Genomic DNA, 25,151 nt, shown 5'->3' on the forward strand with positions numbered 1-25,151 from the left:
GTCTCCAATGACAGAAGTTGGGGAAGGATCCAAACAGAAAAGACTTTCCTCTGGCACTTTCCTGTGGCGAGTTTCCTGCTGGTGAAGCCCAGTTTCTATGATTTCTGATTTTAGCTTCAGTGGATTGACCCTTGTTTAGAATTTGAAGTGTTGTTAAATAGAAGCTATGTCTTCCACATACATCAGAAGAAAGGACTTGAGAGGCCCTTTGCTTTGCTACTACACAGAAAATAGCACTGGCATACAAACTGTAGAATAAAAACCATCTCTTGAGTGTTCCTTAGAGATAACAGTGGCTCCATAACCCACCACTTCCTCCAGTTCTGCCAAGGACTTTGAATGGTCCAATAAAATGTAATGATCAAAGGTTACAAATGAAGCTGATAAATCATGTAGATGTGTGCCCAGAATGCCTTAAATTGACTTATGGATGTTTTTCATTTATCAAGAAGGACTTGGTGATTTGAATTTAGTACTTTGATGTTGCCAGTAATTGTTTGCAACTGCAGCTCAATGGCCTGAAAGCATTGCTTATTTCTCTCTGTCTGTTCTGGCCAAATGCTAATGACTTATTCTTTTAGAAGCTGTTCTCAACTGGTTGGGGCCTATGCTCTAAAATTTATGGCGAATGAAACTTTTCTATGAACTGACCAGCAGCCTCACACGGAAGTCTCACACCCAATGTGCTCCAGCGTGAGTCAGTCATCTCAAGCCCATGTCCCCTCTGCCATACACATGTTTAGGTTCACTTTATAGTTTTGGGTTTTTTTTTACAAAGAGTTATGAAAGTATGGAGGAAGAGTCCTTTCACATAATCTTTTAAGCTCCAAATGTCTTTCCAAAAATTCTTTTCACTAGTTCCTCAATATATTAAAAAAAACAAAAGTTATGGATTTTCTCCTATTTGAAACGTCATTATTTGATTTGTATTTAATTCTAACACTCCCATTTTAAGGCATCCTAGTATGGCTTACCAGATTCCACAGTCTTCTCAAGTACCTGCTCCCCTGGTTATTAAGTTCATAGCTATTTCCTGGGTGAGTAAATTCGTATCAATGCATGGATGGATGTTTGTCCATGTCTAAGCTTAAGGTCCTGGTCCATCTGCTTACTACAAATATCTTAGTTTACAACAGGTTATCCTTTTATATTTCTTCTGCATTTCAAAATTCTTTTTAAAAGTGAGCTCCACCAAAGATGTTTTTCCAGGTAAACTTAACTGTTATCTTTCTTGCTATTCCATGGGTTGCTATAAATCCTCTGCATATTGATTATACTCGTAAATATGTAACATCTAAGATAATAATCTATGGGAAATTGAAAGATCAGCTGACAGGGCAATAGATTCCTTCATAAACCACAGTAATTGACAAGATTGTAGTCAATATTTCAGAGCCCCTCCTGGAGTTGTTTAGCATTGGTGTTGATGTCACTTTTATGCTCATTTATCATTAAGTTGCAAGGGTGATAACATATGCAGCTTTGGTGTGAATAGTGTTTGTTTTAAAATAAATGTTGATGCTAAAGAAAAATGTGTTAGGTGAAGGGAAACAAACCTGACAGTAGCAATTTATTTACATACTAGGGCCTTAGACCCTTTTTCTATTGAATAAGAACATCTCCACTGCCTCAAATTCCCAAGATTTCTGTATGGTAAAGCTGATCTTGGTATCAATAACTGTTTTCATTTCCATTCAGCATATATTTGTTAGAAAGCCACTCTGAAAGAGATCCTAAGTGATTCAGGCAAATTGCCTGACATTAAAGAACTGACAATGCAAGGTCTGTGTCCCGTAGTTCTGCCTTTTCTATCACTTTTCTCTCACACATTCTTGTTTAAAAACTTGTTTTATTCCATATGTTAAATGTCCATGTTTAATTTATTCTCCACGTTGACTGTCTTCTCTCAATAGCATGCATGTTCTTGATGAGCAAACGTTTGTTTGTCATGTGCTGGTGTTTCCACAGTGTTTAGTACTGACTGTATTGTAGGCATACATCCTAATCAACTGATAATAATGAAAGACTGAAACTAGAAATGGGTCACATGTTATGGAACTCTAACTGTATGCAATCTGGAGAGATTACTATTTAACAAAACAAAGATTTTAAATATCAAATATATAGAGAGATTAAATTACTATTTAGCTTGATGACTAAGATTAATAAAGTTAATATATTAGAGATTTCATGAAATATAAAGATATTTATGAACCACTAATATTAATTGACACTTGAATAGCAGTAAGATTTTCCATTACCATTTCTTCACTATAATTTCTTCTATCACCTTTTCAGACATCTACTTTTTTTGTTAGTCATGGGGTTTGAACTCATGGTCTGGGTGCTGTATTAAGCTTTTCTGACCAAGGCTAGTGATCTGCCACTTCAAGTCGCAGTTCCATTTCGGATTTTTGAGTGGTTACTTGGAGATAAGAGTATCACGGTTACTTTTGTACTTTTTTGCCTGGGCTGACTTTGAACCATTATCCTCAGATCACAGCCTCCTGACTAGCTAAGATTAAAGGCCTGAGCCACTGGTACCTAACCATATTACCAGATTAATTGACTGAAAATTTAGATAATTTAATCTTTATTCTAGCTGGTATAATCTATTTTTTGTGTTTAAACAATGATGTTTGATGGGGCTGGGAGCAAGGCCTATTGGTAGAATGCTTGCCGAGCATACACAAAGCCCTAGGGTTGATTCCTTGGTACCACATACACAGAAAAAAACTGGAATTTGTGCTATGGCTCAAGTGGTAGAGAACTAACCTTGAGAAAGCTCAGATCCTGATATCAAGCCCAAGGACTGGCAAAAATAAAATAAAATAAAAAATGGCGTTTAAGATATATGTGAATTTTAATTCTATGCTGTTTCAAGTGTATTTCAGGTAGAGGAAAACTTCCCATTTTTCCAGGTGTCAGTGAAAATGAATTATCTACTTACAATCCAGTGAATGAATGAATTTTCCATAGACTAACTTCTCTGGTGTTGTATATTTCAAATCAGGTTAATCTTACCATGTCCACATACTTCCAGTGTTGAATACAAAAGAGCACAGAGCTGGGCATAGTGGCACATGCTTATAATCCTAACATGGAGTAGGCTAAAGTAGGAAGATCATGGATTTCAGCTATATAACAACACCCTGTCTCAAGAAAACACACACACACACACACACACACACACACACACACACACACACACACACACACCCTATGTGTACTTGTTGAGAATAGACCTTCAAAAGAAGGACTGGATTACAACTGATTGCAGTTCTGGGCAGTGATAATTTTAGAGTCTGGAGGATCCAGGGTACTTTTAGTTGATAGCAAGGCATCCTGCTTGGCATATACGACATACGCATGGACACAGCATTAGATATAATTAGAGGAGTAGATTAGGGAACACACTGAGATACTTGAAACCAGAACATGGAGCTGAATGTCAGTGGGCATGTAGAGCTCCTTCTCTTCTCCTCTACAATTCTACATCCTTGCTTTTTCTTATATCCTTTGTTAGTATTCATCTCTTTGGTGTGGTGTTTTCTTCTCAGATTCTCGGAGCTTATTACCATAAGCTGAGGCCTAAAACTTGTGTAAGACCAGGCATTAACTGACCTTAAATAGAATAAGCATATGGCTAATATAAATAGTTTGAATTTTTTAAAGAACTGTAAGTTTAATATGCCAATAGATAGTGTTTGAGAAGTATAATAGTTGAAAATCCTTGCAAGCCTGGGCAGCATTCACTTGAAGTAGAAGGCGTAGCTATTGTCAGAGAAAGGCATAGGTCCTAATAGAAGCCAACTAAAATCCCATCATTTGTTTTTTTGTTTGTGTTTGTTATTTTTAAATCCAAGTGGAGCTTTCTAAGTACTAAACAAGGCTCTGTCATGTGCACACTCATTTATACCCTTTGTATTATCAAGGACTTTCCTGTGACTTATTTTTATTGAACAAAAATAGTTTTTCAGTTTGAAATGAAAGAAAAATGGTACTAAATGTTAGTCAACTTGACCTTCTTGGCTCTTTTCATGGCAAAACTGGGAGTCTTTTTCCTAATGGAGTGATATTTCAGGCTGAAGTTTTTGAACCACTAAAACTTGACTTGGTTTCTCTTATGTGGTTTTTCCATCTCGTTGTCTGAAAGCATGTCACAGCTGCTGCATTCATCACAGGATGGGGCTGCAAAGTGGGTCATGCAATCATGCAGGGAAAGGGATCTCTGCTCAGCACTTTGCCATAAATTGTACAGCTATTGATATCATTACCAATTTTTTATGGGTCTCCAGACATCAGTGCTTGGGAGTTTGTTAGGCATCAGTGGAAAAGCCCTTATCTCATGCCCATAAAATTCCACACAAAAAGAAAATCTAGTTGTCTCCCAGAACAAATGATGCACCACTTTCACTAGCCTTATTTTATTGAGGTATTGACAAGAGTAATAGGAATACTGACAAGGCATGTAAATCTTCTTCAAGAGAGATGCACTCCAAGAGAACCGTACCCACACCACCATGGGTTAACGTTTGCCTCTTAGTTATTTAGTTTCCACTATTCTTCCTTTTACTTGAGTTTTTTCCAAAAATCTTTTTGCTGACTTTATGAGATTAAAAGAATCATTAAGACTTTGAAGAGATATTGTGCCATTTATTTCTGTGTACTTGCCCAAATGGAGGATGTGACCTCACAACACAGAAGTGTCAAATGAATAAAAGCATAGTAGAAATCAACTCCGAAAGACTTAGGAACCTAATTTCTGTGAGCTTCGGTTTTCTTATAGGCTCTATAAATTATAGAGCTATCTCTCTGTAGATCTGGAATGGGGCTATGGTGTAGCCCTTCCACAATGTTCATTTAATTCAAGAGAAACATTGAACTTAAGAGGCAGAGTACCTTCCAGGAAGTGGCAGAATGTGAAAGCCCTTCTTAGAAAACATGTTTCGTACCGTATATCTGGAGGACAACGTAGTCCATATATTTGGTGTCAGACTCATTCAGGAAGTCTTAAAGATAAATGAAAAATGTTTTTCTCAGTGCTGATTAGTCACATAATCTATTCAGAAGAGGTTTTAGAGGGAGGGCACTGGTGGCTCACGCCTGTAATCCTATCTACTCAGGAGGATTGGTTCAAAGCCAGCCTGGGTACTAAACCAGAAAACTAGAAGTGAAACTGTGGCTCAAGTGATAGAGCAATGGCCTTGAGCTGAAAAGCTCAGGGACAACTCACAGGCCCAGAGTTCAAGCCGATGACTGACCAAAAAAAAAGGGAGGGTTTAAAGAAGATCAGCATGAAGCTTATGCTACTTTACTATTCATAGTGATTACCTGATATAATTTCTTTTTTTTACCTGACATAATTTCTATTTCTTTATCTGTTCTAAATTTTATTATGCCTCTCTGCACAACTACTTAATAATATTTAAAATTATTAGCCACTTGGAATTTACTTTCACAATCAAGATGAAAGATATGCCAATTTAGAGGCATTTCAATGTAGAACATCTCTCTCTCTCTCTCTCTCTCTCTCTCTCTATATATATATATATATATATATATATATATATTGCCTCATTGCAAGTATAAGGAGTTAGAAGGAAAGTTGTTCAAACTGTATATACTTTAGTGATTTGATAAGACAATACACTGAAGAAAATCCTTAGAATAAAGGACAATTGAAACCAGTGGACCAGATTTATACTTGTGCGCACATAGAAGGTACGAATGGAAATCCCAGGCACCTTTTCTCCATAATTCTACCCACCCCTTATTTTCCTCTAGGCTCTCTTTGATGATTTCACTAGTTGATCTTGATTCTAGATGCTACTTTTTTGACGATTCTTGGAAAATATGAAAGCTTTCAACCCCTCTTCCCTATTTTCTGCATACAGTATATATAGCTAATGAACCTATATGTATTCTCCTTGTTTATTTCCTTTGTTCACCTTATTTGTCTCTACCTATTCATTCTGGAAGTCAGTTTACCCAGTTGGCAATCTCCTCTTCTGTTTCTCATTCTTATCAAGGTATTTTAGATTAAAAGCAAATGATCCTAACCTTCAATAGGCCGAGGCCAAGATTTCTATTTTCTCTGAGACAATTTATGGTCATTGCCCAAACATTTCCATGATCTTGTCCAAGCAAGAAATAGAAGAAAAGTTTAGATTGGTTTCCTGCTTCTTTTCATTTGCATGTACGGTCAGCTATCAAATCCTCAAGTTCTCAGTGAATTTCTATATCTGCCTGTGACTCCAGATACCTTATCTTCCATCTTGCCATCTCCTACCCAGCTCCTTTGAGCTGGACTGCCTTCCCCCTTGTTCTTAGAGAATCCATGCCAGCACTTTCACAGCAACTGCATGGGGACCACTGTCATGAATATTGGTGACATTGCAGGTCTGGTTTTGCTCAGGAGGATCATTAACCATCTTTAAATAAATAAATCTCTGAAGCTAATCATCATGCAATTTAGAAAATGTGCCTTTGTGACTTTTGATGCAGGACTTAGGTTTAGAACCATTGTTTGTTTTTTTGTTGCCTTCGTCATCATGTATTACAATTCTTCATGACCACGGTTTCAAGTTTTATAGCTGCTTACCCTTCAAAGTTCCCAAACTTAATATGAAGTGACATTACCTATCATTTAAGATGGTTTCATACAAACACCATCTTAAAGCATGGAAAAATATACACATTTGTGTTTGAGTGTGTGTGTGTATAAAACTGACAGAAGCTTAAGTAGGAAATGCTTTAAATTTGCATTTAAATCTTGTATTTCCCATTGCCATATCATATTGAATATCTATAGTTTATTGCATTTTTTCTATTATTAAGTAGTTGTAGAAGGAGTTAGATCATTCAACTAGCCAGCCTTTTGGTATAATGCAGCTTAATATCATCCTCTTTCATTATTCTCCTCCATTTCTCCCACCCAATCCGTCTCTTTAATTTCCTAGTTCCATAGACTACACATGGAATATAACTACATTTGAACCTCTAATTGCTACCTTTTTTAAAATTCTTTTCCTCAAACTGAAGTAAGCGTTCTTGTTTGGGCCTGCCTTAGTGACATTTAATGTCATAAGCAATCCTGCCATCTTGTTGAACACAGTTTTTACCATCATTACAATGGTGATTGTTTAACAATTGTAAAATCATCATTCATAGACAACTAAAAGCTGATTTTCCATTCTCCCCCTACAAACATGGGCTCGACAATGCTAACTGGCTGAAGAATCTAGCCATCTTTTTAAATGAATGTGTGAAGGGACTTAGTCTAAGCTTTTCCTGAGTGTTGCCTAAGCTGTGATCACACGTGCGCAGTAGTCCAGCAGAAATTGAACTGTACTTAATGTGGCAAACCCCTGTCTTGTGAGGACAAAGTCATCAGCAAACTCTGAACCATAAACTCTGCTCCTGTTCCAACTCTCAGCTCATAGCTTCCTGTAAGTTTCCATGTGTTTGGCTAAATGAAGTGAGGACTTGACCTAGAGTATGTGTGCTTGTGATTCAGGGTCTCTGGGTTTTCTTCTTTGAAAAGTAAGCCAAGATTAAGTAGCATTGTTTATCTTTATTGTTCCCCAAACCATATTCTTTGGTGCAGAATAAGGCTTCAAATACAATACAATCATTTATGTGTTAAAGTACTTAGTATTCCTTATTTTATTTTTCATTTTACCCCTAGTGGCTTTTGAAATATGGTTTTAGACAATGCTATTGTTTTTCAGAATGAAAAGACTTTGTCCCAATAATGACATTTTTACTAGCTAAAAATGCTAATAAATAGATTCCTTCCCCCCCCCATTTTAACTCTTTTTTTTGTGGGTAATGGGGCTTGAACTCTGGGACTGGGAGCTGAACCTGAGCACTTCAGCTCAAGGCTACCACCCTACCCCTTGAGCCACAGCCCCACTTCCCCTTTCCTAGTGATTAATTGTAGATAAGAGTCTCAAGGTCTTTAGTGCTCAGGCTGACTTTGAACCTCAATCCTCAGATCTCAGCCTCCTGAGCAGCTAGGATTACAGGTGTGAGCCACTGCACCCAGCCTAACTCCTTTTCTACCACATTTTTTAAAATTTTTTATTTTACAGCTTTCATTTTACTGTAAGATAATATCTAGTTCACCATGGAACTGTTATTTTGTCCCCCCCCATCTATTTTATTACATCTACTAGTTGTACAGTTATTGGCTATACCAGGGTTTCATTCTGATATGGCCAGATATGTTCCTTGATCTAGTTCACCTCCTCCATTTCTCACCCTCACCCCATTCTCTACACTTCTCAGCCCAATCTCATGCTTCATTTTCCCATTTCCACATAGGTCCATAAAATATTCTAATTATATTCACCCTGTTTTTTTGCCCTCCTCTCTTTCCAGAAGTACTTACACACTGGAAAGGACCTCTTTTACATTCCTGTTATTGACTTTTTTAGTATATGTTAATTGTTCAAAAGAGTTTCACAGGGGATATTTCACACATGAATAAGTTATACTTCAATAAGATTGATCTCCTCATGTACTCTCACTTTTTTCTATTCCCCTTCCATTCCCATTTTTCAACATCTTTCAATGAGCTTTATTTTGCTGCCTTCATTCACAAATACAATATATTTCAATATTGTTGATCCTTCATGTTCTCTTTTTCTACCTCTACTCTTACCCTTTAAAAAGCCTCACAGTTATATGTATGTGGATGTGGGTGTATATGAGAGAGAGAGAGAGAGAGAGAGAGAGAGAGAGAGAGAGAGAGAGAGAGAGAAAGAGAGAGTGAGAGAGAGAGAATGAGAATGATAGTGGATAGTATATTTGTTATTATGGTTATGTAGGGAAATTTGAATTCTGGTTTTTTAAAATTTTATTGTTGGGGTGATGTATAGAGAGGTGAATCTGGTGTTGCTATACCACACCATTGCCTTTTTTTACCCCCTCAAGATTACTCTGTCTATTTAAGGTCCTTTGTTTCCATATGAATTTTAGGATTGATATTTCTATTTCTGGGAAGAATGCCATTGAGCTTTTAATGGAGACTGTATTGAATTTCTAGATTGCTTTTGGCAATATATTCCTGAGAGGCCTTTCTTCTGGTGTATTCTCTAATTTTCTTCTTTGATCTCTTATGATTTTCCTTTTTGGGTAAGTTTATTCCCAGGAATTTATTTTTTGGAGTTGTTTTTAATAGACTTTTTCTCCCAATTTCTTTCTCACATTATTCCTTGGTGATCTATAGAAAAGCTACTAAGTTTTGTGTGTTAATTTTATATACTGCTACATTGCTAAAATGTTTATCAGATTTATCAGAGTTTGGGGAGAAACTTGTATACTTCTTTAGGCATAAGAACATATCATCTTCAAATAGGAATACTTAGGCTTTTTCCTCTCCTATTTGAATTCCTATTCTCTCTTTGTATCCTTTCAGTCTATCGCTGTGCCTAGGAATTCCAGTACTATTTTGAGTAGCAGTGGACACCCTTGTCTTATTCCATACTTCAGAGGAACGTTTTCAGTTTTCTGCATTTATGCCATATTGGCTATGGGTTTGCACATATATCTTTTAACTTTTATGATTGTCATCCACATTTTATTCCATGAAACTTAATTTGATTTTCAGAAAGTTGAGTTTTCTAACCCAAACTTCTTACAACAGCTGCAAGACATAGTTCTTTCTTTTTAGCAGTGGCAGAGAAGGAATGTGGACTTCCTACCTGAAAGTTGAACAGGCAGCTGTGCCATGTAGGGCTTATTTTATTTCTCCTTCCCATTAGTTCTGTGATGAGACCGTGACACAGAGCATCAGAGTCTAATGTGACAGAGCCAATAAAAGTGAAGTTCAATCTATGTGGCTCCAAAGTCCATTTTATTAACAAATATTAATGCATGATAGTTATGGTGTCTTTGTCTACTCTCTAGTAAGGATTTAAGTTCCTGCAGTATGGAAATTGTTTTCACTTCTTCCCTCCCATTGTGTAGGGGCTACACAATGGATGGATTCCAGCTCCCTCTTCCCAGCTTCACTTGGGAAGCACTGTACCATACATCAGAGGATTTTCCTGGGTCAACTTCAGCACTTCTCATTGCTTGCTTGATGTTGAGCACCAAGACCTTTTTTCACTTGTCACTCAGACTCTTTCTGACAGCCGTCTCCAAATGGGTATTAACAAATAAAAAAGTCATTCAAAGATGGGTTGTTTAAAACTCTCTAACAGTTCATATTTAAAGATGCTTATTATTAATTCCAATATGAAGTCATTTGCACTCGTTATTAACACATTAAAGAGCCAAGGAAAAATTAGAAGGTGACTCAACAGGAGACATTCAATTGTGGAGTTTAAAATGGAAGCAGAAAGAGGACACCTTTTTCCTAATTAGTTGACGATATGTTTCTGCCATCTTCTATCTATCTTGAAGTTTTAGTTCATTGATTTGAGGTTTTTTTGTCTTTGTTATTAATGACATTAATTTTTTTTAAATTAGACATGAAAATGTGGTAAGTTTGCCTAGTAATGGAGCATATGTAATGTTTTTAATGTCGCAAATGCTTTAAAATGAACTGTCACCTTGAATATACTACATTATCAGATACTCATTAGAAATATAAACTTGAATGGAGGTTATTTTTAAATTTAACTTTATTCATTCAAACAAGAAATCACAAAATAATGCATTAGATGTACATTCTTTAAGAAAAATATACTCGTTAGTTGTGTGCCTGTGACTCCTGTCTGTAATTCTAGCCACTCAGGAGGCTGAGATCTGAGAATCACTGTTCAAAGCCATCCAGAGAAGGAAAGCCCATGAGACTCGTATCTCCAGTTAGTCACCAAAAAGACAAGTGTGGAGATGTAGCTCAGGTTGTAGAATATTAACCTTGAGAAAAAAAAGCTCAGGGATAGCACCGTGCCCTGAGTTCCTGAGTTTGAGCAGTAACATTGGCACACAAAGTATTACCCAAGAAGAATTGTTTTACACGCACGCACACACACACATTCTGGCATATATACATACATGATTTAGCTAAGGAAATACAATTAAAATTGTCTGTCATTGAGCCAAGCATAATAACTTACACCTGTAATCCTAGATCTATAGGAGATATAGATTGGGGCTCATAGTTTGAGGGATGTGTGAAGGAAGTTCTAAAGATGCCATCTCATCCACTGCCTGGGTGATGGTGTGAGTTTGTTATGCCAATTGTATCCTTAGTGACACTAGGGGACATGATTAAGAGGATTATAGTCTAGACAGGCCAAAGCATAAAACCAGATAGTACCTTAAAAATAACCCGTGCAAAAAAGAATAAGAGAAGTGGCTCAAGTGGCAGAGCTACTGCCTAACAAGTAGGGGGCCTTGAGGTCAACCCCTAATACTTAAAAAAAAACAACTTTAAGGAAGCATTTGTCGAGCCAAGTCAGGAAAGTCCACGAGACTCTCATCTCTAATACACTGCTCAGAAAAGGCTGGAAGTGGTGCTGTGGCTCAAGTGGCAGAGCACTAGCCTTGAGCCTTGAGGGGCAATGCTGGAGCCCTTAGTTCAGGACCCAGGACAGACAAGAAAGAAAAAAGAAAAGAAAATTAACAGAAATATCGATTTTTGTGCCTTTAAATCGACTTCTTTTGATAACAATGAGGAAGTACCTTGATAAGCTACAATGTAATAATCCCTTGTTGTTTTGTCCAATTTGTGATTGTTGAGTTTATTAGACTGGTCAAGTTAAATGTTTGGAAATAACCCAAAGCTTTGTATAGCTCCCTGATGTTCTTCTTGACTTTAAAAATAATGTATTGCATTGCATTATAAATTATTTATTTTACCATAAGTCAACTTAATCTTTAAAACATTTGAGAAAAGGAAAACAAACACTGGCCTGTGACTGCATATATGATACTCTTTTCTTGTTTTTTTTTTAAATTATTATTTTATTTTATTCTCAGAGTAATGTATAGAGGGATTATATTACATTCATCAGGTAATATCACTTTTTGAATATTGATACGCCTTCCTATGTTTTTCTCCCAATTCCCCTCCCCCTGACCCCTTCTCATTCATCTTGTCTTTTCTCTTCCCTTCCCTATTTCAAATAAACGTATATACAATATACCAGATAACACATACAGTAACAGCATGAGATAAATTGTAAGCGGGGAGTGGAAAAGAAAAGAAATAACATTACATAGTACATTAAGAACAACAACCACAAAGATAAACCTCTTGCTTCCCTATGCTGGAGTTCATTTTGCTTAGACTAATCCTATATGGCCATATGCACATAGCTTTTGAGTTATTGTGCTCCTCTGTTAGGAAAATCCTAGACACATATTAATTCTTATAAATGAGGAAAACCATAGAACCTATGTTCCTTTGTGACTTTGCTTAATAGGATTTTTTTTCCAAGTCTTTCCATTTCCTTACAAATGGGGCAATGTCATTCTTTCTGATGGTGGCGTAGAATTCCATTGTGCATATATACCACATCTTCTTAATCCATTCATCCACTGAGGAGCATCTGAATTGGTTCCATATCTTAGTTGTGGTAAATAATGCTTCATTATACTGGTAGGTTTAGTATGGTCTTGTTTCCGGACATTTGGGTAAATACTCAGGAGTGGGATTGCTAAGTCAGAAGGGAGCTCTTTTCTTGTTTTACTCTTCTTTTCTTTCTTAAATGTTTCATTCCTCAAAAGTTGACCACTATACAATTATGGAATGTCAGTTGCTTAAGAAATTGTAGAGCTGAGCACAGGTATCTCACAGGCGTAACCCTAGCTACTCAGGAACCTAATATCTGAGGCCTATGGTTCAAAAGCAGCCTGGGCAGAAAGTCCATGAGACTCATCTCTCATTAACAACCAAAAAGCAGGAATTAGAGCTGTGACTCAATAGGTAGTGCACCAGGTCTTAGGTAAAAAAGCTCAGGAAAGTTCCCAGGCCAGACAGTACTTAGGACCTGAGTTCAAGGTTCAGTACCAGCAAAAAATAAAAGTAAAATTTAAAAAATTAGAGATAAAAGTGACAGAATGGGGAATAATGTGGTGATATGTCTATTAACAAAGAAATAAAGGAAGTGAGCTTGGACATGATGATGACTTCTTGGTGTAGTCTCTGTACCTTGAGTATAGTATCTTCTTCTCATGAAAGAAGATATCTTCTAGAAAAGTATTAACCAATTAATATTTTGTTCAGAAAAAGTAGTAAGTTTATTCAATTCTGCAAATGATTTAAACATAAATGAAATGTGATCTTTAAAGTAGAATTGGTTTACCTAAAAATAAAAAGTTTCTGCACAGACAAAGACATAGCTACTAAAGTAGAAAGCCAGCCAAACAACCGGGAAAAGATATTTACCAATAATACATCAGACCAATGCTTAATATCCAATATCTACAGGGAACTCAAGAAACTAATCCTCCTCAACCCAACAAACCAATTGCTAAATGGGCAAGGGAGCTAAAGATAGATTTTTCAGAGGAAGAGGTAAAAATGGCAAAGAAACATATGAGAAAAAGTTCATCATCTATGGTCATAAAGGAAATGCAAATAAAAACAACCCTAAGATGCCACCTTAGCCCAACAAGAATGGCCAAGATTCTGAACTCAGACAATGACAGTTGCTGGCAGGGTTGTGGAGGAAGAGGAACCCTACTGCACTGCTGGTGGGAATGTAAACTAGTGCAGCCACTCTGGAAGGCAGTGTGGAGGTTTCTCAAAAAAACTCAAAATAGACCTTCCCTACAACCCAGCCATACCACACTCCTGGGCATCCACCCTGAGCATCATAACCCAGGATATGATAAGGACACCTACACAGCCATGTTCATCACTGCACTGTTCACAATAGCCAAGTGATAGAAAACAACCCAAATGCCCTACTACAGATGAATGGATACAAAAAACGTGCTACATATACAACGGAATTCTACATAGCCAAGATAAAATAGTGACATTCGCTGGGAAGTGGATAAAACTAGAGAAAATCATGTTAAATGAGATAAGCCAAGACCAAAGGAACAAAAGGCATATGATCTCCTTGATATGTGGCTATTAGATCCGAACAGTATAAGAGCAATGACTCAATACTCAAGTATTCAAGATCCTTGATGTGAACTTGGAGATAGAAATATAACTAGATAGACTTATGACTCTGTGATGGGATATATATTCTCTAGATGTATTGATATATATATAGAGAGAGAGATTGATACATATCTATGACATATAAACTCTCAGCTTAATTTTAATTTTGTTCTTAAATTTATGTGCCAGTGATTGCATATAAAGATTCCATTCTTGAATATTTGTATGTTAAACTTGACTTTTGAAATATGATGTAAAAAATCAGTGTTAATAAAATCTTGTAATAAAAAACTGCAATTGCTTGATAAATTTGGAGAATATTGATAAATGAGAAATTGCTTTCCCCAAAGCAATGTAAATAAAAAGTTCAATTTATGTGAGAATTATTTCTTAAACTGCAAGAATATTTTTTAAAATTTTTTCTCTATTGTGGCCAATTTCCTATGAAACAAATTATTTTAGGCCTAATTGCAGTCAGAGTAGTTAGGCTGCTAGCTCTGCTAAGGTTGAATTTCATTTGAACTTTCTAATAGTATGATCTTTTTTCAGAATTTAATAACTGACTCAAATATTTAATAATGGAAGCTTTTATTAAATTAAAAAGAAATCAGGATATATTTTTAGAAATAACTAACGTATTTTCTTTATCAATTTTATCTACATTAGAAGAAAAGGAAGAGTGGAACCAATCTCTTTGTGTATTTAAATAGACATTAATGCTATAACCCCAGAAAATAATTTATTTCCATTTGTTTCGTTGCTCAGAAGATTTGGTAATCACCAAGTGGCAGTAATAACTATACTTCTAGCTCTACTGAATAGCAAATTATACTGTGTGAACCTTTTGGTTCCTATCCAAGCTTCTGTATAATTACTCTTTGATATTCACATATATTTCTTACATCAGTTTTTTTTCTTTTTAGATTACTGACTGCCCAACTGCCTAACACTTTCTGTGAAATACAAGGCTTGTTTAAAATGTGGCAGTTGAAAGATCTGTTGTTGTTGTTGCATGTGTCAGTCTGTCTTGAGAGAACAAAAGAACATTAAATGGATTAATTTACAAGCATCCTTAGAAATAGAATGTTTTTACATAAAAGCATGTTGTAAACCTTTTTAATTAAAGAGCATAATGCCATATCCTCTTTTCTCCCCAGGTGTCTTCTGACCTCTCACCTCTTATTTTCTCCTGCAGGCACTCCACTGCTGGTGAGGAGAAGCAGTGACCCAGTGCCAGGACCACCTGCTGACACCCAGCCAAGCGCTTCACACCCTGGTGGCCAGAGTCTGAAACCTGTTGTTTCAGTAAGTATCCTATAGTTTGCCTTTCTAGTGAAAGATCAAAGTGCCTTATCCTTAGACTTCAGGAGAGACATTATTTGATTAGATATAGAATAGCAAGTGTAATCATATATAGAATGATCTATTACTAGTGTGTAGTTAATAGCTGCTGTTATTTATAAAGTACCCCATGGTAAGTGCTTTAGTTGTCACCAAATGTTTTGCCTCTATTGGATGAAGAATTAAAGCTGCGGAATTTCTGGTATTTTGATGAAGGTTTCATAGCAAGGAAATGGCAGATCTCTGAAGATAAATGATCTGGTTCTAAAAGTATGCTTTAACCAGTACACAGCATTGTGATATAGTCTGCATTCTCTTGTTTCAAAAAACATAAGAGTAGTCTTTTCTAGTGTGATGATACCATAGAATGATGACATGGATATGTAATTATCATTACAGAATTTCTTGAATTCAGTTCATACTAAAGAAAAATTTATGGACCGAAACTGGTTCTAACAAAATATACTTATGAATGCCATGTTTATGGGTTATGTGCCATGTTTATAGGTTATGTTTATAGGTTATGTAGAGAATAACTTCCTGGAGAGATGCCTTCCTTTCACATAGGACTGTAATGTCTTTCTGCTAAATCATCAGTTGCTTTGAAAAGCTGTAATTGTGGTTCTTCCATCTAAATAGAGAGATTTTGCTTAATGACTGCATTATCAATGCAATAAGCAATCTTTATGAATGTAATCATATTAAATATTATCCTAAAAGCCAAAATCTTTGCCATCATATATTATTATATACCTATACTATTTATTACTTACACACTGTACCTTACTATCACTTTGAGAAAAAGAGACATTTTATAGGTGTATCAAGGTGCTGAGTAGTTAGAGTGTTCCAGTTTGGTCTCTAATTTTGTTATCAAGAACTAGTGCAATGTGTATGAGACAGGAATTGCTTGACTAAGCAAATGAATGTTTTACTAATAGACTTGTGGCAACATATTGGCATATTTCCTTCCTGAAATAAGAAAGGAGTATCTTGAAAGCATTTTAAATGTAATATTATCTCACTATTAGAGTCTATGTCCTTCAAGGAAATATATTTAATGGAAGATTGCTGAAAATTAAGTATATGGTCTAGTTTAAAGATAAGATATGATGTGGTTTTAGTTGAGAGAGGAGAGAGAGAGAGAGAGAGAGAGAGAGAGAGAGAGAGAGAGAGAGAGAGAGAGAGAGAGAGAGAACTCGCACATGTGCTAGTGTGCTATCTGGGGACTTGGACTGAGGGCCTGAGCCTCTCAATACAGTCCCTGAGTTTAGCAATGTACAACATGAGCCTCAGCTCTACTTCTGGCTGTATGTAGTTAACTGAAGTTAAGAGTCTCACATACTTTTGTGCTTGGGTTGGCTTCGAACAGCTTTAGTTTCCTGAGAAGCTAGAAGTATTGACATGAGCCTCTAATGCCTGGCATGCTTTAAAAAAAGTCAGGTATTTGCTGAGATCATATTAAACCTATATACATTGGACTGAAGGAAGATAACTAAAAATGAGAGAATTGCCTAGAAGAAAATAAATACTTAGTGTTTATTTTTATTATGTCCATATACCCTAAAACTGAGTGAGTCTAATTTGTTTTCTACCATTGTGGCATGCAGAAAATTTAGTAAGCTTTATCTCTCTATTTTTCCTTCTTATGCTCAGAACTTAACCAAACTGAAATCATAACCAAATTTTTTTAGCAGGAACTTAGGGCTGCTGTTTTTCTGGTGGATTTCATAGCATTACTAATAAATAACCTAAGTGAGTTGTGAGCTGGACTATGGATCCAGAAGATGAATGATTGTAGCAAAGATGTACTTTTATTCAAGTTATCAAACATGAGCCAGTTACCTTTATATCAACAGTAAAAAATGCACATTTCCTCTTCTCATAGTGCATGAGGACATGCAAAGATGGGGTCGTAGAATAGAGCTGGCCCTTTGCCTTGCCAAGAGGTAGAAGGTGTTTTAGACTTTTGCTGCTAGTATAAAATAACCTCTGGAGGGAAATGGGGACCAAGACATGAGAAAGGATATCAATGTTTGTGAAGTAATACACCTTCTATTTGGTGAATATAATGTAACCCTCTATTAATTACAATTAAAATACATGGAAAAAAATAACCTCTGCCAAGAATCCTTCACAATCCAAGCCAAATTCTTATCTTTCTCTATCTAGAGCCAAGTATGTGGAAAGGCTCCATTGTATGAGTTTTGGACTTAGGGAATGGAAGACCTATGAAAGTCTGGGGGAGGAGTGGGGGGAAAATCTCTCTACTTCTTATTAATTAACCTAATTGATGATTAATGGTTAATTTAGCTTAACTATTCTCTATCTCCTCCAACCCCCAACACACACTACCAGGTAAATGTTTAGCTACTCTTAGATCTGGTTCAACCCCAGGGAATACTTAAGTTCTTCTGTAAAAACTCAGAAAAGTCAATAAGTAATGATGTGTAGGAATATCTATTTTTACCTAGAAAAATGGTTCATTTGTGTATGTGTGTGCATGCCTGTATGTATATTCCACCTTTACTCGTGTTTTTCTGCATTCTAAACGTGTATACTATTTAGATCTATATTATTCAATATAACAGTCTGTAGCCACACATAGATATTGATCATATGAAATGCTTCTGATCCAAATTAAAATGTGTTTTAAGTGAGATATACACACTGAATCAAAGAGTGTAAATATACTATAAAAGGCCACATTAAATGACTTTAGATTGGCTGTGCTCCAAACAACAGTAAAGATGCATTTGCTATTATGGATTGTATGTATAGCCTGTATGTAGTTGTTTTCATTGTTTGCAGAGAGAGAGAAAGAGAGAGAGAGAGAGAGCTTCTAAGAGGAACAGGCAAGTGCCATATCACCAACTCTTACCTGGGGCTTCAGCTTGCAAGGATCTGAGCCCTAGGGATGTGGATATCACAATCTTTTTTGTGTCTGATACCACAAATCTCCATGCTGGCTCAATCACTTTAGCCACACAATATTTAATTTCTTTCATTTGATAAGCGATAAGGAATATGAACTGTGTGATAATTTAACTCAGTAGCAACCAGCATGAAAATAATTTCTTTAAAAAAAAAGGCCATGTTCAGTTGCATTTCAATCTAATATCCAAGTGGGAAAAAGACAATCAGAATTCCCATCTCTTAAGTAGAATGTTCAAATGTAAATAATTCACAGGTGGCAGGACCCAAGTGGCTTATTTTTAAGAAATGAAAGTTACTCATAATCCACAGCATATGAATCTGAAGAATGAATTTTTGACACATTTGATTATGTTTGAAATATTGCCTTTAAAACCACACTTGATGACTGTTATTTTAGTTGGAGTTCATTAGGATTACTATAGAGAAATGATATTTCACTGATGCTCAGTTACTTGCTTTTGGAAAGTTAAAGAAGTTGTTTTTCTCTGATGATTAAGTTATTATGAATTGAATGTTTGAGATGAATACAGCAAAATATATTTTAAGAGGGCCTAAAATAATACAACACACACACACACACACACACACACACACACACACACACACACACACACAGGCCTAAATTTAAAAAAAAATGTAATGTCCAATTCTGTAGCAATGGTGAGAAACCAACAAACCAGCTTTTCACTAAAATAATACCAGTTAAACAATATAAATAATATGAAAATTTGTTTCTTTTTTTTCTCTTTTAATATCAAAATAGTGTAGTTATTAATGTGCAAATAACAAATGGTTATTTGTCCTTCAAGGCAGTAGCAAATTTTATTCCATTGACTGATTTTGAATTAAGGAAGAGAATCCTAGGGACAGGATATTTTAGTGACAGTCTGATTATTGAAAGGCTTACCTTCCTTTCCTTTATTGTAACCTAGTGTTCTTGGCTTAAGGGCATGCCATAAAACCAGGCCCTTGAAATTGATGTTCTTGAATTTGTAGACTGAGGGAAACTCTGAAACAGATGTGATTTTTTTCTTAATATCCGGTTAACTACTATGTTGTTTTATGTTTTAATGGCTGTTTATAGTTTTGAATTTAACCTTAAGGCAAACTGATCCTGCAGGGTGAGTAAATTAAAAAGTGGATTCCTAAAAATTATCTTAATGGGGTTGTTCTCCTTTGATAAAGAATATAGACGGGTGGGGGGTGTGGGGGGGGAGGGAAATGGGTACCAAGACATGTGAAAGGGTATCAATGTATGTGAATTAATGCACCTTCTATCTGGCAAATATCATGTAACCCTTTTACTAATTACAATAAAAAAAATTAAAAAAAATAAATCCACTACTTGTTTTGTATTACTAAAGGTAAGAAAATATTAATATGATCTTTTTAAGACCTATGACTGTAATATATACATCTTAATCTAAAAAATAATCTGAATGTTTTTGCGGTTGTCAAATCAGAAATAAATGCATGAATTTCAAAGTATCTGAAAATTTCACTAAAGTAGTATGGCATAAATATGTGTGTATACGTTTGGTGTGTGTGTGTGTCTGTGTGTGTGTGTGTGTGTGTGTGTGTATGTGTGTGTTGCATTAAAAGGTCTATCACTTCACATTTTTAAAAAGATAACCAAATATATCACAATCAAGAACAACTATTTTAGGATTAGAATCCATGATGTTTGACGAGCAATTCTTGAGTCTGAAGAATTATAAATATTTAACAAGTAGAAATTTTTAACTCTCTCCCTGAAAACGGTCAGTAAATAGTTAAGGTTGTTTTCTATCATTGCCTTTCTTATCCAATGTAAAATATATAATTTCAAATATTAAGATGAGTGGCGTATCTCAATTTTCTGGTCTGAGAGACTAAAAACATCGGTTTATTCATTAGCAGCACGACTGTTAGCCATTCTAAAATCAGGAATGCAAGATGCAGACTGGTTCTGAGGAGTTACCCTAAGGAGAAATACCTTCAGTAGTCTGGAGCATATACAGCTACAAACAGAAGGGATGAAGATAGTGTTCTCCAGATATTTAGGCATCTCATCAATAAAGCCATTGGCAAGTCTACTAGGAAGAGAACAATTAATAGCAGTGTTTTTATAGCTTGCATGTAATATGATAGAGGCTGAATGGAGCATTTTCCCTTTGTATGACACATTGTTTCTCAAATATGTCATGTAATCTGAAATTAGAGCCAATGTTTCTACTATATTGAACGTTCTCAGATTCATGAAAGGTATTGCTGAAATATTACAGATAAAACTAAATGGCTTGTTAGGATTAAAATTACCAAATTGCTATGGCAATATCAGAAGACATTTGGCTGTGGGTTGCTAATCATCTTAACAAACCAGTGAACCATGACATGTCCTTTTTTGTTATTTATTCTGAATCTGTCTGTGTATAGTGAGAACTGAACCAGTTTATGTCAAAACCCAACACAAAATTTAGCAAACAATCTGAATGACCAAATCATATTTTCTATCCATCAATCATACAGTGAAGTAGCTATAGTAAAACAAGACTGGAATGACACATGTAGATGCCATGGCATGCTGAAGGAAAATTTCTGTTGTCTTCCAATGAGGAGAGATCGATGTGGAGGAGAAAAGCAAATATAGGGAGGCGGAGGAAGAAATAGCATGTAATATGTAATTGTATTATTTAGAGATACTGAAGCCTACAAAAGGTTTTTCGTTTTTCTTTCCCCCTGACACAGTGATTTAATAATAGTCCTGGTGTTTGTAGCTCCAGCTGTTCACGCTGTGTGCTGATAAGACCAGAGCTTGGAGACACATTGCAACGAGGCTTTTCATATGGCTTTGTTTTTAAGAGATAAAGCTGCTATCCAATATTTCATGATGCTAAATGTTTACTTAGTTTGGCAAGTTTGGGCAGCTTAATTTCTAAAGCACTTATGCTTATAAGATTCGAGTTCAGGTAGGGAAAATCCAGAAATTCCATTCAATCTCCGGCAGACCTTTATTTTTATTGTATTTTACTTTTTACCATATCTTGCAGATGACAAACCAAACTCAGATGATCTGTTTTATAACAATTTAAGGATCTTGAGATATTTAATCCTTGCTTAGGTACATATTTCCCCATTATTCTTCTTGGGTATACACCCAAACTGATCATCTATAATAAAGGTGATTATTTAGTGGTATCTTCCAGAAAGTAAAAAGCCAGCCATGTACTCTTCTCTTGCTGTTTGTTCTGGATCAGTATGTAATAGAAATTAAATGTGTTTTGCTTTCATATCAAAATAGATTGATTAATCATTTAGATATCCAATTTTTCTGCTGTGTGCAATCTAGAAAGCCTAAGACATGATTCCTGCCCTCAGGAAATGTTCAGCCTTAGTTATGTAAACCAGATCTACAGCAACTGAGCACCCTATCTCCGCATAGATCAGATTACCAAATAATACATTTTTAGCACTCAGTCTGAATGTTCTCTCCCATCAGTCTGGACTTTAGCACTCTGCTAACTTCCTTCACCCCTGGAGGGAAAGTTGCTGTGAAGTTTCTCTATTAGCTCTTATCTCCCTGTAGTAGAACTACTGGTAGGCCTGTCTGCATATTCTCAACACAGAGCTTCTCACAGGTCTGGGTAGTGTATTCATTTTTAAATTCAAGCCCCCAGGCACAGTGCCCTGTACATGATAGGTTACCATAAATACATGACTACATTATTACAACTTCCACTTCTGAAATGGCCAAATTTCTAAGCAATTTTAACTCATTTTGTAAAGATAGGTATTTTATAATGAAGTATATATATGTATATGTGTACATAGCTACAATTTAGATTTTGAAGTTTCTGTTTAGCCTATTAGGGTATATTCCTATCCTCAAATGGTTTCACTTAAGAATTTTCTGCTTCAGAAAAAATGTTTGTTGGTAAGAAGAAAGAGGGAGGGAGAAAGGAGATTTAAATGTAACTTTACCCCTTGATGTATGAATTGATGGCTCAATTTGGTTTGAATTGTGAGACCCACGTCATCTTGTTAGAGCTCTAACAATAACTTTAGCATAGGAATTGTTATTTGGAGAAAATGTAGAAATTATTGGAAAACAACCAGCTTTGATAATTCTACATGTGAGTCATTATAAAGAATAAGTTAGGAATTTACCCTGATACGTGAATAGAGAAAAGAAAAGGGCAAATATGCAATGCAGTTGGCTGCCTCCATAGTATTCCTTTGTCAACAAAATGTTGAATTCTATAATTATAAACTTAGTAATTTTGATGGTTATACCCTTACAGTTTTCTAGTAATTGTGCTCAATATTTTAAACTTTTGATTAAGAATTTCATGATACATTCTTCAACCATTACATCTAAAACTTTTCCCACCTGAATTGTCTTCTCTTCTATCTTTTTTGAAACTTTTTTTTTCAATTTTCACTGATACGGCATATGGGCTAATTAAAGAATGCAGGAACATTTACAAGATGTTTTGCTACAAAACACTCAGATATCTGATACTTTCTTTAACATATCCAATTGTACAATATGGTCTGAAAGTTGCTAAAGTTGATGTTTGAGGTACTTTTCTTCTAAAGGTCAAAACTTCTGTGTCCTGACTGCATTTTATTGTAAAATTATTTAAATTGTAGGTGCTGGTTTCCTATGAACTTTAATGTAGCTAGTAGGACATAATATAGAAGAGAAACCATATGAATTCCAGTTGTGGTTAGTGAGTTCAAGATGTCAGATGTGAATTGTTAAGTTGGTATGGATGAATGTAATTTTCAATGTTATTTCCATGTCTTAAAATTCAGAAGCATTTATATAATGCACCATCTACAACACCAGTATCTGCTTTTACTTGCCAAGGAAACAAACAACAGAAATAAGTATTTTTAAATTTACCCATACAGAGGCAACAGCATGAAAGTCTGTTTCAGCATACTTATCCATAGTTAAATTCTTTAGAAGGAAGCGACTGCTCAATGTAAGTATTCATGCTCCTGTACTTGAGAATAGATGTCCAGAGTAATAATTGGTTTTAGTCAAGAATTTCCAGGCCCTGGGCATTTGGTAAAAGTTGATTGCATGGGTGTGTAGAGAAGCTTCATGGGAACTCACCTTTAGAAGAAGCAAGACAACTGGTACTGAGAAGGAAAGGAAAAGGTTTTATTCTCTCTCTCTTTTTCCTTTAAGCATGCTGAGATTCACAGAGTTCTCTTCTAAAGGGAACTAAGGTTGTTGCTGTTATTGTTGTTGTTTTCCTCTCATAACAAACTTTTCTAGGGTACAAGTATCATTTTCAAAGTCTGGTAGGGAATAACATTGTACAGACATTTAAAAGACTTTTCTGTCTCAGGAGAGTGGCTCTTTTCCTAATAGCTCAGTGCTATAAAACAGAGTTCTGATTTAGTTGAATCACATTTTACAAATAGCTACTGTGTTTGTTTTATACTGTAGAGACATTCAGTATGCTCATAAGCAGAATGTAAGCTTGTCACCATACAGCTTTTCATATCTGATTAGATGATTATAGGGACAACTGCAGTGAGTTAATTTTGAAGTAACTGGTGTAAGGTGCTGGAGAATCTGAAGCTCTCAGACAGGTTAAAGTTTTATTTAATTTTTTTTTTCATTTTAAATGACTATTTTTTATTAAGGAATTTATTAACATTGATTTTTACATCATATTTCAAATGGCATGTTTAACAAACAAGTGTTCAAGAAGGAAATCTCTATATACAATCACTGGCACTTAGTTTTTAGAACATGATCAAAATTAGGCTAAGGGTTTGTATATCATAGGCACATATTAATTTATGTAATAAAACATTATGTCTATAGAGTCATAGATTTTTTATGTCTATGTAGTTATGTTTATATTTCCATTACCGTGTCCATAGCATTGGGTATGCAAATATTGAGTCCTCGCTCTTGTACTGTTTGGATCTAATAGCCACATATCAAGGAGACCATGCGCCTTTTGTTCCTTTGGTCTTGACTTGTCTCACTCAACATGATTCGCTCCAGATTCATCCACTTCCCTGCGAATGCCATTATTTTATCTTGTCTGTTGGCTATGTAGAATTCCATTGTATATATATATATATATATATATATATATATATATATATATCACATTTTCTATATCCATTCATCTGCAGTAGGGCATCTGGTTGTTTCCATTGCCTGGCTATTATGCATAGTGCAGAGATAACATAGCTGAGCAGGTGTTCTTTTCATATCTTGGGTTATGATGTTCAGGATAAATGCCCAGGAATAGTATGGCAGGATCGTAGAGAAATCAAATTTCAGTTCTTTAAGAAACCTCCACACTGGGGCTGGGAGTTTGGCCTAGTGGTAGAGTGCTTGCCTAGCATGCACGAAGACCCGGGTTCAATTCCTCGATACCATATACATAGCAAAAAGCCGGAAGTGGTGCTGAGGCTCAAGTGGTAGAGCTCTAGCCTTGAGAAAGTCCAAGGACAGTGCTCAGGCCCTGAGCCCAAGCCCAGGACTGGCAAAAAAAAAAAAAAAGAAAAGAAACCTCCACACTGCTTTCCAGAGTGGCTGAACTAGTTTATAATCCCACCAGTGTCAGAGACATTCTCCCCCTCCCTGAATTCGTAGTGTAAGAATGTGCCTGCATCTTGTAATTAGGTCACTAAGCAACACATGCCTGCTTGCGTTGATATGCAAACATCCTACCACCTGGCCTCTACCTGGAGCAGGAGCAAACATCCTACTACCGGACCCCCTACCCCGAGTGGTTCCTATACCCTAACCCCCTCCTTCCCCTCCTGAAGAGGCATA

At 35.8% G+C, this 25,151-nt stretch overlaps 1 protein-coding gene across 3 annotated transcripts in view; it reads left to right on the forward strand.

Moving 5' to 3' along the window:
- Positions 1-25,151, forward strand: part of Pard3b (par-3 family cell polarity regulator beta) — a 963,936-nt gene that overhangs the window by 421,215 nt on the left and 517,570 nt on the right. For all 3 annotated transcript variants that reach the window (XM_090354671.1, XM_090354668.1, XM_090354669.1), the window contains exon 4: positions 15,273-15,382. In XM_090354671.1, the coding sequence (XP_090210797.1) occupies positions 15,273-15,382 (110 nt within the window). The remainder of the gene's footprint in view (positions 1-15,272; positions 15,383-25,151) is intronic.

Source organism: Megascapheus bottae, chromosome 21, assembly GCF_031878675.1.
Source record: "Megascapheus bottae isolate mThoBot1 chromosome 21, mThoBot2.hap1, whole genome shotgun sequence".
In the NCBI taxonomy this organism is placed as follows: Eukaryota; Metazoa; Chordata; class Mammalia; order Rodentia; family Geomyidae; genus Megascapheus; species Megascapheus bottae.